At 42.0% G+C, this 14981-nt stretch overlaps 1 protein-coding gene across 2 annotated transcripts in view; it reads left to right on the top strand.

Annotated features, from left to right (window-relative positions):
• The window catches only part of LOC118288691 (protein kinase C beta type), a 72165-nt gene that overhangs the window by 24641 nt on the left and 32543 nt on the right, over window positions 1–14981 (top strand). For both annotated transcript variants that reach the window (XM_035615055.2, XM_035615054.2), the window contains exons 4-9: window positions 1766–1877; window positions 2209–2337; window positions 7969–8125; window positions 8780–8914; window positions 10356–10452; window positions 13982–14125. In XM_035615055.2, coding sequence (XP_035470948.1) covers window positions 1766–1877; window positions 2209–2337; window positions 7969–8125; window positions 8780–8914; window positions 10356–10452; window positions 13982–14125 — 774 coding nt within the window. The remainder of the gene's footprint in view (window positions 1–1765; window positions 1878–2208; window positions 2338–7968; window positions 8126–8779; window positions 8915–10355; window positions 10453–13981; window positions 14126–14981) is intronic.

Here is a 14981-nt window from a genome sequence, read left to right as displayed (position 1 = left end):
GTCCTGGGGAAACAGGACAAATACATGTGTCTGGCTACTTTACTTTCTCGCTGCATTATTATAGCCTGGAAATATTTTTCTGTATTCACACTTGTGGTGTTTGGATGTTTGGCTCATTTAAAACAAAATATATAGACATGATGTAAGATATTAAACATGATGACAGAACTAACTCTCATAACAATCATGTTACAATAAGAAGCGAAATAGAAATAACTCAGACTTCGACTGTCATGGTGATTTGAGACCCGGCAGTTTCACGAAGAGTGGCAGAAGAGTGGAGCGTGCCTGTCACACAGCATCATCAACGACATGACGGGAGGCGTGTGTCTTTGTGTGTGGGGATTTGACTGATGATGCTGCCAGGGAAAATAATGGACAGCAGTGTGTTGAGCCACAACAAAAGGAAAAACCGAGAGTGAGGCAATGCACATTGACAGAGAGAACAATCGAAACAACGCAGATTTCAAGAAAGAGGAGGAGGCTCAAAAAAGAGTCATGTATTTTGTCACCATTCACTATTTTCTTTCTTCTTTTTTCCCTGTTTATTTTTGTTTCTGATCGATTCCTCGAGTTTTTGAGGCGAACATATTTAATTATCAGAGTTTCCACTGAGCTGTCATATCGCTCCTTGTCTGCTGCTGCTCATCGCTGGAGCTTCAGCCCTTGTTGTTCAGAGGAACAAAAAACAAGCAGTAGGCGGTGAAAGACGAGAACCAGCAGAGAAACAAACAAACACACGCAGATGCACATACAGAAATGCAAACACATACATAGTTGTGCAAAGAAGCCCACATGTCTACGCACAAGCAACTTGCAGGCACCCTCACACAATCTTTCAGACATAACAAGCCTACACACTCACTTCTGAAGACTCGTTGAGGAAGCTGGGTGTAGTTCAGCCAGAGACGACCTGGATTACATTTTATTCAGGACGGGTGTGGAGGAGAGCGAGAAATCAATTGGCTCCCTGTTCCGACTCATGAGTCTGAACAACATGAACACACACTCGTGTCAAGTTTACACAAGTTTATATGAAATGAAATGTGAAATTCATACTCTGGTAATTACCTGCATGTTTAATAACTGTGGTTAACTGGATGTTCTCACTGCCGCTGGGTTCATGTTGCAAGGAGCAGTCTCCTAGTCTTACATGTCTCGAGTTAATGTGGATGTGCATGTGAGTCAACCACAAAAACCACAGTGCTTAGATGCAGGTGTGTATGTCCACTGAGCCGTGGTTGCAGATGTCACACGCACAAATGCACACACACATGTACACATAACCTGTGGGCAGTGGTGCGTGCGTGCGTGCGTCCGTCAGTGTCAGTGTCAGTGTGGCAGATTGATGAGAACTCCCGCCTTGCTTTTGTATCTCTGCCCACAGGTAATGCGTGTACCTGCCCCTTCGGCCATTTTAAATTGATGTGAACAAAGAAACCTGTCTTTATCAGATCACAGTGCAGATGGCCGTGTACAGCCACTCACCCATACGCACAGCATACCACACGTGGTTCAGTAGTATACACATAAATCAAGGCTTACAGTAGGAAGGCTGAATATCTAAGTGCTACATTGTCCTACAGAATATATTAGATTGGTTAGAAAGTGATAGAGATGAATGAGAGGGAAACTGACATTTATGTCTTTTTTAATACACTGAAATGGATTTTGTGGATGTAATCTACTCTCTGATCTACAATTTACTGTTTGATCACCCCCCCCCTCTCTCTCTCTCTCTCTCTCTCTCTCTCTCTCTCTCCAGGACCCGAGGGCAAAGCACAAGTTTAAGATCCACACCTACTCCAGCCCGACCTTTTGTGACCACTGTGGCTCTCTGCTCTACGGCCTCATACATCAGGGCATGAGATGTGACCGTATGTTTCCATTAGTCTTACTTTAAGCACAAATATACTTACCCTTATATCAGTATTCACAGCCATCCTTACATCACTTGTCGCACATAATATACTGGATACTTGCACCAATACTGACCACATCCGTATACGAGTAAGGTAAGATCTTCTGTCAATATTAGTATGCCAGCCTTAAAAAGCGTTGGTTTCTATTGACTCAAAACTATTTAAACCTTATGATTACAACGGTACATTATGGTTATACATAATATTCAAATATTGACCTTTTTTTCAAATATGTAATATAACAGTGCACCATCTTTACCGGCGTGCGTGCGTGCGTGTTTTCCAGATTGCATGATGAACATCCATAAGCGGTGTGTGCCCATGGTGCCGAGTCTGTGTGGGACAGACCACACCGAGAGGAGAGGTCGCATCCAGATCACCGCTGAGGTCAAGACTAATGTACTCACTGTTACCAGTAAGTAAAACACACACACACACACACACACACACACTTGTCCAGACGATACTGTAGAATACCAGTCCTCTGTCTCCCTCTGCTGGTAGATCTACAGAGGTTATGTAGTGACGCAACAGAGGTGATGTTGAAGGCATTTCCACTAAATGAAACTGTTCGGGTTTGAAGATAATGAATGTACACTGTGATTGCTAGTGAATATATTGGAAAAAAAAAATTCACCACAATGTTTTTCATATAAGCTAAATTCTAGCAGCTTCTAAGGTCCCATAGGATTGAATGGTGTAGCTGTATGAATGTGAAGCAGGGTGTTGCTCAGAGAGAGACATGTCTGGGAAAATCCACTGGAAATAACTTAAAATTTAATAATTTATACATGTATATGTTCACGCTGTTCTCCAAAACTTTAATCATCAGAATACATTTTCTTCTGTAACTGCTGCATCTTCACATTGTTTACAAAATGTACCTATATGTCCTTAAATTGGACTTTCCATACAAGTGCTTGTAGTTAGGTTAGGAAAAGTAACGAATATGACATTTTCTTTTGCATCACTATATGACAAAATTAATAGTATGTTTAATTCCAGTTAAATGAATCTATACTGATAAAATCGTTGACAAACAGAAACTAATGTTTTAATTTAGTGCCTTGTGTCACCTCTAGGTGGCAGCAGATATTTACATTAACTTAAATATATTCCTGGTGCCTGTCAAATCAGTTACAGCTACTATGAAATATGAAAAGTAACAATGTTTTGCAGAATAAATAGACGTCATTGTTATCCTTGGTCATGTGGGAAATGTCCTGTCTGTGCTCTGGTGCTCAGATCAACAGAATTCACATCAACACTTATGACTTGTAGAATAAACCTCATAATTCAGCACACACTTCAAAGGCTTGTTATCTAATGTTCTAATATCCCTTGTCTGACTACATCTCCATGTGGATGGCTGATGTTTCCCAGTGTCGTATGAATAATTTAAAAAAGGAAATTATTTCCAACCTCTTCTACATTGGAACAAAGCTGCAGTATACCACACTTACTTGATGACTATATATATATGTATGTATGTGTATATATATATATATATATATATATATATATATATATATATATATATATATATATATATATATATATATATATATATATATATACATACATATATATACACACACATCATATGCATTACGCTGTATAAGCCCATGTCTGTCACTTGTTGAGTCCCCCAAGGGTCGGTTCTCGGCCCCACTCCGTTCACCCTCTACACTCTTCCCCTTGGCCTCATCATCAGCCAGCATGGAATATCATGATGACGCTGATGACACACAGCTCTACATAAAAGCCGACCCTATCTCATCTGCAGCCTCACTGTCATGGTCATCATCACTGAGCTCCTGCCTTGAGGATATAAACACGTGGATGACAGAAAACTTCCTGCAGCTTAATAGTTCCAAATCAGAAGCTATTTTAGTTGGCACACCACACCAGGTCCAGTCATCTCCCATAACCCAAATCACCTTCTCTGGTCAAAATATACCCCTGTCATCAACAGTCACCAACCTGGGTGTAAGATTTGACCCTCGTCTTACATTTGACACCCACATTAAACGTATGTGCAAGACCTCCTTCTATCACCTCAGGAACATTGCCAAACTCCGTCCCACACTCTGTCTGTCAGAAGCCAAAAACCTTGTCCACGCCTTCGTCTCCTCAAGGCTTGACTACTGCAACACTCTCCTCATCGGGACTCCTGGCAAGAGCATTCAAAAGCTTCAATACGTCCAAAACAGCGCCGCTAGGATCCTGATGAGGATACGAAAATATGATCGAGCCTTCTGCTCAGCCGCTCCTCATCTGTGGAATTCCCTTCCAGACCACCTGAGGGCTCCACAAAGCACTCTCTCTTTTAAGAAGGGCCTGAAAACCTTTCTTTTTAAACAAGCATTCTTCAAAATGTTGTACTTTTTCTTCTACTGATGTTTTTTCCTTTTAAACCTATTTTTTTTATATTTCTTTTATCTTGTTTTAAGATAAGAGGGCAGACAGCTAGGACAGCAGTAAAGGCTACACAATAGAATACGTTAGGATAAAGCTAAATTGTAGGAGTTGTTGTCGGTCTCCTTTTTTTCAGTTTAGTCCTTTCTGCCTTTTAGTCTTAGTATGCATTGACATTGTCATCACGTCCGGCAAGAATAGTTTTTTAACACTTAGTTTTTAAATATTTGTGTTGTGTTACGCTGATGTCTTCAAACACTTGTGACAAAATCCTCTTATTTTCCTTATGTATTACAGTCCAGTAAGAATCCAGGACCAGGTAGTGCAGTACTACTCTCAGTCGACAGGGGGCAGTGTGCAACCGTCAGCAGCCTACCTCCTCTCATTGCAGCGGGGTTGGGGGGAAAAATGCACCACAACAAATTGTAGAACCACAAGGAATTATTCCACAGCTTATCATAGCAGGAGCTGAAGGAAATGGCTGCTACGCTGAAAGATGCTTTTGTGCTTCCGACGGAAGTTGTGGATTTAATCAAAGCAGTTGACATGGGTGTAAAGTGACATTTACATTGATCACCTTTAGGATCCCCTCCCCACACCCACCCCCCTTTCTCTGTGAGGTGATCAAACCTCCGGGTCAGTGGCACACCAGCACCATGCGAGACGTAGGATCAGCATCTCTCTCAAGGACACTCCAACAGCAAGATGGCAGTGGGATGTGGAATAGTGGCCTTGAAACATGCCTTTTACAAACTTTTTTTACTCCAAATATCCATAACGTGGCAGGAGGAGCCCTCGCTAGAATCACTGGAAGACTGCTGAACAGAAATCAGAAGTGGCCTCGGGTCATGCTGAAAGAACAAACAGCAGATGTTGGACTTGTCATTTCAAGTGAGAGCGTGAAGCGAATGCTGATGATCTCTTCAATGGTCTTGGATAAGACTCGGCTCGGGCTGTGATCAACATCAATCCACAGTTCATTTTCTTTGGTCTGAACCATAGACTGAATATCAAAATGGACGTAGTCACCGGGTCCGGAAAATGAATGCAATGTCTAAGTGCCTAAAGTCTGTATTCTCTGAAAAGACCAGCAGAGGGCGAATCAAAGGTTGTGGTTGCAAAAAGAAATCTGTGAGAAAATGACTCTACTTCTCACTTGATTTATAACGGCAGTAGACATTTGGTCTCAATGCTAGTGTCAAGACTTCTCCAATACAGCATGATCTTCATTTTGTAAATGATGGTTAGAGTAAAATAGACAATAAAGCACCTCCAATTGTACGCCAACATGGTGCTGGACTAAACTCTAAATGAACTCAATATAATTATCTTTTTCATTAGAGAGACTTTTCGTAATATATTCTATTTATCCATGTTTATCATGCACAAATACAAGTCTCATTCCAGTCCCTGATGTGACAGTCCTGATGATCTGTGCACCTTAATGAAGGTCAGTAGCGTCGGCACCAGTTGTCAATTCATGTAAAAATAGGTTTGCTAAAACATCATGACATCATATTTCGTTCTTTTTTACCCATCAAATCTACGATTTGGGGTTCAGAGCAGACATTGATAAGCAGACATAAGGGCTCACCATGAGTGTCATACCCCGAGGGGAATTATCTGACAAAAGACTAAACTTGTTTTGCAGCACACATAAAGGAAAGTGGTGCTGTGGTTGGACAGAACATAAGAATCCGACTTGACTGACTCCAATGAGGCTGCTTCACATGGGAGAAGCTGCACTGCCAACACCCACGCCGCTGTGCACATACAGTATTCTGCTGTTACTGCACTCTTATCTCCATTCGCCCTCCCTCTAGACTCAAATACACGCATTATCTCTCCCTCGCTCATACACACATGCACATCTGTACACCAACCCACACATGCATGTACGCAAGCGGAAATTCAACACATGCATTCACATGCGCGTAACACACCTGTACATGCAGATGCCTTCGCTCACTTACACACAAACACAAACACACGCCCTTCTGAATTTACTGTAATTGTCCTCTGAGACCATTTAACATGCTGCCCTCTTTATAGCTCCCCTAAACCAGGATTTGATGGTCACTTTAACAGGCATCATCTAATATTTATTGACTTGCTCCGCTGACGGCTTAATGTCAGCCATTAGGTCTCTATGCTGTGGTTAAGCTCTTGAAGCCCAGCGTAGCATAGTGTTTCAACAGCATGGAAACCTCTTTTCTCTGACATGTTGAGGTGTTCTCACACTGCGAGCTCATTTCAGCCCTGGTTTAAAAGGGGGTTGCGTGTTCCACACTGCAGTAAGAGCTTTGTATCTCAATTGTTAACTGTAAAAAAAAAACCATTGTGGCCAGAGACGTCTTGAAAACTCTCAGTTGCAAAGTGGTAACAATATAGGACGGACGAGCTGCAGTATCATTTCACACTTTAACTGACATTTTTCATCTGCATAATTTGTCTCGTAATAGTGGCGACCCATATTTTTTGTGTAGAACGTCTCCTCCCCTCTCTTCTTTTTCTAGCGGTCCTTTTTTATCAATGACATAAAAGTCCACCTACAAAACTAAAATCCTTTTTTTACACTTTGCCAGTCAGACTTCCTCAGAAGATACAACTAATTGTGGTATACTGCAGCATATTTGCTGTCAGTGAACATAATTACCTTTATTTCGATCGCACCCGCTCATGCCTCTGTTGTGCTAATGAGGCAGGGTCAGAAATTGAACCAGAAATGGAAAGATTTACAACTAAAATGTTTCACCTCCTATCTTCACATGATGTGACCCGACACAGAACACAATCGAAATTTCATTTCCACAAAAGGAGTACATTAAAAACATTTAAGTACTGTGTACTGCGTTTGTTTGTGCATCGGGGATAGGAAAGTGTGTGTGTGTGCGTGCGTGCGTGCAGCACAGAAGCACTAGCACTGCTTCTGGTTATTGGATGTGACCTCACAACTTGACCAGCAACAATAACTGTGCGCGCACACACACACACACACACTGAAAAAAACGCACGCACACACACACACTCACATATATTAATATACTCTGGAAACTCAATCGCAGGGAATTTTACAGTCTGGAATACAATTACAGCCCAATAACAGACAGCCACAAAATACAGATTAGTGTTGGAGGTGACTACCTTCATCTGTCCACATGGTCATTACAGACAAATCTGGCAACCCCAAGGCTTTAACCCCCTTCTGGGCAGCTGTGGCTCAGGAGGTAGAGTGGGTTGTCCATATAATTGGAATTCTGGTGGTTCGATTCTTGGCTCCTACAGTCCACATGTCAAAGTGTCCTTCGGCAAGATATTAGACTCTGAATTGCCCCTGAAGGTTGTGTGATAGTGTGAGAGCAGCATGCGTGAGTGATAGAGAAGCGTTACACGTAGAAAGGGCTTTATGACTGAGTGTGTGACTGTGATACGTAGTGTAAAGGGTTTTCTGATGTGTTTGTGTTTGTGAGCCTGGCTGGTTTCAGGGGAGAGTTTAGTTTTTAAATCATTTACTGCCAGGAATCACTTTTCAAATTCAGATGGCACATACACGGCTTGAAATGAAAACCTTAGAGTTCGAATGTCCAAAAGAAGTTGTTCCTGATTTTTTTTCTCCTACTCCCTCCAGTCCAAGAGGCAAGGAATCTGGTTCCCATGGACCCCAACGGTCTCTCAGACCCCTACGTGAAGCTCAAACTGATTCCGGACCCCCGCAGTGAGAGTAAACAGAAGACCAAGACCATAAAGTGCTGCCTCAACCCCACCTGGAATGAGACCTTCAAATTGTAAGGCTCTATTACACCATGTTTAGTGGTTTCTTATTTCATTTATATTTATGTTGCTCTTTTCCTTTTCCTCTCTTCTCCCTCTTCTCCCCATTTTTTCCCCCTGTGGTCTCTTCCATCCCAATCACTAACTCAGTGCAGTGTTTTGAGAGCATCGCATTCTGCTCATCTTTCCAACCATGTGTAACCGCTGGCGCTCAGATTAAAACATCTGGCTCCTTATATTCATGAAACCTTGCTTTTGGGGCTGGCTCTTGCAGTTGGCTCCAATTATTTTCTTAATAAGCCACATCGCAGTTTGCATGAAAGAGGAAAGAGATTTGCATTTTTAGAGAATCTGTGCAGATGCTCAGTTTGAAAGGCATTTTTTTTGCACCTATCCAATACATTGAAGATAATAAACTGCTCTAAACGTTTGGTGTGAATGAAGGACAGCTACTACTATATTTCTTGTTTTTGAGAAAGAAGGTGAAGAGGAATGTTTTTTCAGAGGCTACAAATTGTTCTGGCATATAACATATGCAGTCAATAAATCAAAGACTGCTCTCCTGGGGCTTTAAAGTTCAAAAGCTTTTAATATGAAAATGTCAAAAATATCTTTTAAAACGGCTTACGGCTGTCATCCAGTTTATTTATTGTCTTTGTGTCTTTCAGCCACCTGAAGGAGTATGATAAGGACCGCCGTCTGTCAGTGGAGATATGGGACTGGGACCTGACCAGTCGCAACGACTTCATGGGATCGCTGTCCTTCGGCATCTCGGAGCTCCAGAAACAAGGAGTGGATGGATGGTGAGATGAAAGAGAGGATGGAGGGATGAGTGGAGGAGGAGATGGACAGACAGTAAGGCAGCGGAACAGCACAGGTAGAGGAGGAGGGAGAGCGAAGGTGACCTTGTTCATTACCGCACTGTTGGAGAAATACTTTAGTTAGAGCTCCCTCCTCTTTTTATTCTGGTGATACTCGGTGCCAAAGAATCTCCACCCCATCTCTTTATCTCTGCTTCTTTATCTCTCCACTACCCCCCTCCCCCATCTCTCTCTCTCTCTCTCTCTCACTAACTCAGTCTCTATATCTCTCTATCTTCCTCTCTATTTGCTGACATTGCCCTGTCAGGGATTTTAATGAGGCGCTGGTGTTTGAGGTGGAATGGTGGAGGTGGAGAGATGCCATTAAAAAACCCTAATATTCAGAGCAGAGCGAACCTATCAGAGAAGCCATCTACATATGTGAATCTCCAAAACCTCACACCCGCCGGCAGCAGGAGCCGCGGGGAGGAACTCTGAGGGTGACGTGTACACAACAGTTTTATGGCTCAAATTCTGTACGTTTCTGTAGGACCTGGCCCGCTGTGGGAGGTATTTGCAATCATGTGCTAAAGAATTTATTCCTATCTATGAATTGCTTTGCTGTTTAGCTTCACAATAAAGTTAAGTGTTTATTGTATCATGTTCATTCATCTCAAGAGTCAGCAGCAGATTGTTAGCTGAAAAACATTAACTGCCTTAAAGAAGAAGAACTGCAACCTGTTTGACAGTTTGTTTGTGTCCAGATGTTCCCTGCGTGCAAAGGCTTCTGACCCACCAGAAACAGTCATCTGCAAAGTGGCTATAATCAATATTTTTGCATTAACAACGGATCACGTTTCTACTTACTGGCTGGGCAGTAAGTAGCAGTAAGTAGTATTTGAGCTGATGTATTCAGACTTGTTACTCTGCAAATCCAGGAAGACTCTCCAAGGAAGAATTGGAGTCCTCAAGCGTCCTCATTTGTGACGTCTCACTGATTCCTGTTGTTGAATTCCACCTGAAGCTGACAGATTGCAAACGGCCTAAACAATTTAAAATTTTGTTGACAGCACTGTCCACATGTGCAGAGATGAGATTCATACAGTGATGACGATTTAGCCACAAACTGAGAAGATAAAACCTGAAAAAGGAGAAGTTTTGCTCTGAGGTATATAGGTTGTGGTTTCAGTTGTAATAGGGCCAATATGGAAAATAAGAGTCTGTTGATCGTGTGAAATGATGAGCTCGTCAGCTGTGCTTTGGCCCATCTCTGTCGGGCTTGGCTAGATCACCATGAAGGAGGGTGAATTACTAAATTATCAGCTGATTATTCTACAGACCTTAAAATCTCATTGCACTACCTGTCAGCAACCTCGGTAAATGGCAGCAGTTAAATGCTGAAATTGTGGGGGAATTGATTTGACTGGAAATATTCTCTCTTCAGGTTTAAGTTGCTCTCCCAGGAAGAAGGCGAGTACTTCAATGTTCCTGTTCCTCCAGAGGGAGAGGAGGGCAACGAGGAGCTCCGGCAGAAATTTGAGGTGCTTGTGCATTCGTACCTTCAGTTCATTTTGTGTTGTTGTTGGGGTTTTTTTTTATGTCAATGTGCATTATGTAAATATGTGCTTGCATATGTTTGAAATGTGTTGGTATGATAAGCTTGTGTGTGTGTGTGTGTGTGTGTGTGTGTGTGTGTGTGTGTGTGTGTGTGTGTGTGTGTGTGTGTGTGTGTGTGTGTGTGTGTGTGTGTGTGTGTGTGTGTGTGTGTGTGTGTGTGTGTGCGTGTGTGTGCGTGTGTGTGCGTGTGTGTGCGTGTGAGTGCGCACGCGCACAGTGCATCTTTGTGTGTCTGAGTGAGAGCCTCTTTGGGAGAGCTGTTAGCAGTTGGCAGACACACTTATAGTACCATCCGGTCTGGCACACTGCAGGTCCAGACGTGTGTGTGTGCGCGTGTGTGTGTGCGCGTGTGTATGGCTGACCAGTACGCCCACTCATTAACACGTTTCGTTAATGAGTGTACTATAATATTCAGCATTCTTCTTTTCCTCTTCTCCTTTTGTCTTGATGACGGTAAGCCACGAAACATCAGAGACTCATTTTATAATGTGTTGATCACAGAGTTAAGTGGAACTTTTTAGGGGCAGTTACACTTTTATCCCAGCTCCAGTTGTGGTTTAAGGACCGGTTTCAGAAGGAAAGCTTAACGGTTTCTTGCAGATAATTAGATTAGAAGATTGATATTATACTCTCCTCTCTATGGAATATGGAGCTGCACAAGACAAGAAACAGGAGCAAACATCTCACCTGGCTCCTACCAGTGGTTACAAAATTTCTTAACTTATTAAATTTTGTTTGCTTTTTTTATTTACCAGGACTCCTACTGTAAAGCATACATATTTTTAACACATACTCATGTATGGTTTTCATGTAAGAGCAACAGTATGTGATGATTTTCATTGTCACATTCAGAAACACACTGTTTGTTTAAGAGTCTGGATGTTGGCTTTGGGGAGGTATTAGAGCCTTCTATCCTTCATTCTCTCCTCTCTTGTCTCACTCTCTCTTCATTTAGCTTCCCACTCTTTCATTCAGTTATCTGTTGTCCTCTGTCACCTTCAGTGCCCGCCCCCCCCCCCCCCCCCGTGTTTCTCTCTCTTTATCTGTTTTTCTTCCCCTCCATCTCCTCAAGGTCATGGTCTTCAGACGTTTACTGAGACAAATTCTCTGGGGGGGGCAGCTATCACACACAGACACACACACACACACACACACACACACACACACACACACACTTGTTGGGAACCTCTAGGGTGAATCTCAGAAAGAAATAAAGACACAGAGACAGGCATAGAGAGATTTCACTTTGGTAACATGACCTGCATGCTTCCATTTCATCCTATCCAGAATCACACACACACACAAACACGCACACACACACACACACACACACACACACTCACACACATGCACAAGATAGTCACAGTAATAAATTATGCATGTCATGGGTATACACACACACACACACACACACACACACACATTGGCATTCACTCGCATAATGTTATTCAAGGAAGTTAAGGAGGAGAAAGCCAATGTCCTTAAAGTGGCTATTCTTATTTGCAGCTGAGACACAGACAGTGGTGGATTGTAGCTGAGTGTCTTTATTTAAGTGCTCTACTGAAGTGCAGTTTGAAAGTACTAATTATTATGTACTTTACTTAATACACACATGAGGCTATTTTATACTAAATTTACATGCATCTTACAGTTGTATTTTCTAGTTACTTTGCAAATGGAAAAGAAACAGCAACATGCTGAGTTTATAAGGTGGGATGCATTGTACATACATGCGGGGGTGTGTGTGTGTGTGTGTGTGTGTGTGTGTGTGTGTGTGTGTGTGTGTGTGTGTGTGTGTGTGGTAGGTATCATCATAGTGAGTGGGTGGTGTGACCAACGAGAGGATATTGCGTGGGAGTGAAGTACCATTGAGGTGCGCATGATTTGTGTGTGTGAGTGTGTACATGCAGTGTAGGGTTGACAACAGAATAGAATTAAATAGAATATCATAGAATAGCTGGTCTTCAAACATCATACTGACATTTTTGGATGTGGTAACATGATGATATTCTGATCCAACAACCACTGATGTGTGTGTGTGTGTGTGTGTGTGTGTGTGTGTGTGTGTGTGTGTGTGTGTGTGTGTGTGTGTGTGTGTGTGTGTGTGTGTGTGTGTGTGTGTGTGTGTGTGTGTGTGTGTGTGTGTGTGTGTGTGTGTGTGTGTGTGTGTCACAACAGTTGGAGAAAGATTGAGCCTTTTATCCATAGATGAGTCGAAGACCGTATGGGTCGCATCACACATGCACAGCGCACAACACAGTCCAGGGAGCAGCAGAGTAGTTCGATGCTTCACACTGTCAATTATCAAGACAAGGCAATGAAGAAATTACAGTAACTGCACATGACAGAAGAAGTGCAGTGAGTGTGGATCAGCAATTTAAGATAAGATGGGATAAGATAAGATGTATTCATCCCGTACATCTGTTTCTGAGTGCAAAGGCACTCTGTTCAATATCTTAGGATCCTTTTTTTAAATTGTAGCACGGCTTAACAAAGTGGAAAATAAGATTATAATAGAAGTTTCTTATGTCAGAGACGGGACAAGGTCGAGGCAGAGGCGGATAAATTGAGAGAGACAGACATGAATAAATGTGAGAGACACAGGCCAAATTCATGAAGATCAAATAGAAATGAATTATTTTAGAGAAAGAGAGATGGTACAAAATTTTGCAGGGTGAGTGGGAGAGAGCGGCTGAGGGACGGAAACAAGGTAAGTGGTGACAGTTGTGACTGAGCTGAGTGGCAGACTCACAGGGAAGGCATATTTGTTATGGAAAGCATGAACTGCAGAGTAAAGTGTCTGTAAAGAACAAATTAGGCTTAAAATAAAATTGAAGAAAGGACTCAAAACTTTCCCATTTTATCATATTTGTCAATTCTACTTCTGGCTCTACAACAAAAATGTTTTCTGTGGGCTATTAAAATGTTTGTTTTTTTAAGTTTTGAAAAGAAGCTGTGTTTTGTATGAACAGTACAATTTTGTGTTGGAATTATGGTCTTTGTCCTCAGATGTTTTACCATTATAAGAACTTCTTTATTTGCGCTCAGTGATTTATTTATTTATTTAATATACTATATAATGTGTCTGTCTGTGTTTCCTATTGACTTTATCTCATTTTGTTTCCAACATCTGGCTATGAGTGTGAAATGTGTGTTTCGGTGTAAAATCTTTACACATCAGTGTAAAGTCAAGTTGCTTTAGTACTGAAACAACCAATTAAATTATACTATGATAAGACATTTTATTTATCTGTGCCAAATAAAGTTAAAAGAACAACTGTGCATAAGAAAGATAATTCCCTAACTCCCCTCAACAAATGACAACCCCATCACTACATCCTCTTAGAAATATAACAATAAACCCTCAATGAGTCCACTTCACAGGCTGTAGTCTCTTTGAATGTTTGCAGTCTTGTCTTATCTTAATCCTTGTTGTCTCTTTCCTCATTCTAGAGAGCTAAGATCGGTCCAGGCAAGAACGCAGAAGGCAAGTCGGCCAATGCTGCGTCCCGCTTCGACTCCAATGGCAACCAAGATCGTATGAAGCTGTCTGACTTTAACTTTCTGATGGTGCTGGGAAAGGGCAGCTTCGGCAAGGTGAGGCCATGGTGCTGTGCGTGCGTGTGTGTGTGTGGTCTCTGTACCAACACATGTAGACAACATCTTAGAGGCTATAGTGGCCAGATGGATTCAACTGTAATGTATATCCCCTTGGCAACAGATAAAGGGCAGAATAGTAGAACAGAAAAAGCAGCAGTCACAATATACTACTGCATATAATAATAATAATAATAATAATAATAATACTGTACATATATACTATTACTTTCTCTCCATTCTATGACATCCTTTTGTACTTCTCCTAACATTTACAGGCTTAATTCATTCAGAATAAATGCACAATATATATAGTAGCCATGCACATGAACATAGTTTAACACCAGCTCTCTTACTGCTGCTATGATAAATAGCTCCGTGAGTGTTTGTGTTTTTTTTTGTTTGGTTGAGTATTAGGGCTCGCTAATCTAATGCACAAGGATATACACATGGGGCTTAGAGGACAGCAAAGAAAGACAAAGTCCTGGATGGAGATAGAAAGAATTACATTGGCTAAAGCGCAGGTAGACAGAGACGGATGAAGGGAAAAGGGGCGGAGAGGATGACGTGACAAGTGGAGAGAATGATGAAAGGCAAGAGAGAGATGTGAGGGGATGGTGGCAAGGTTGACATGAATGAATTGAGAGAGAGGTAAAAACGTCAGACTGGATGAAAGCAGGGTAGAGGGAGAAGGGAGGGGGGAAACCTCGGTGAGGGACGACGGACAGGAATGAATGAAAGAAAATCAAAGCAAGAATCAGGAAGAAAGGGAGGGTGTGGCGAGAGAGAGAGAGAGAGAGAGAGAGAATTGGATAAAGGATGGGTAGAGTAGCAGGGTGGAGAGGGAAAGGGCAAG

This window comes from Scophthalmus maximus, chromosome 17 (genome assembly GCF_022379125.1).
Source record: "Scophthalmus maximus strain ysfricsl-2021 chromosome 17, ASM2237912v1, whole genome shotgun sequence".
NCBI lineage: Eukaryota > Metazoa > Chordata > Actinopteri > Pleuronectiformes > Scophthalmidae > Scophthalmus > Scophthalmus maximus.
Note: the sequence above shows the minus strand (reverse complement) of the source record. Positions and strands in the feature narration are given on the sequence as shown.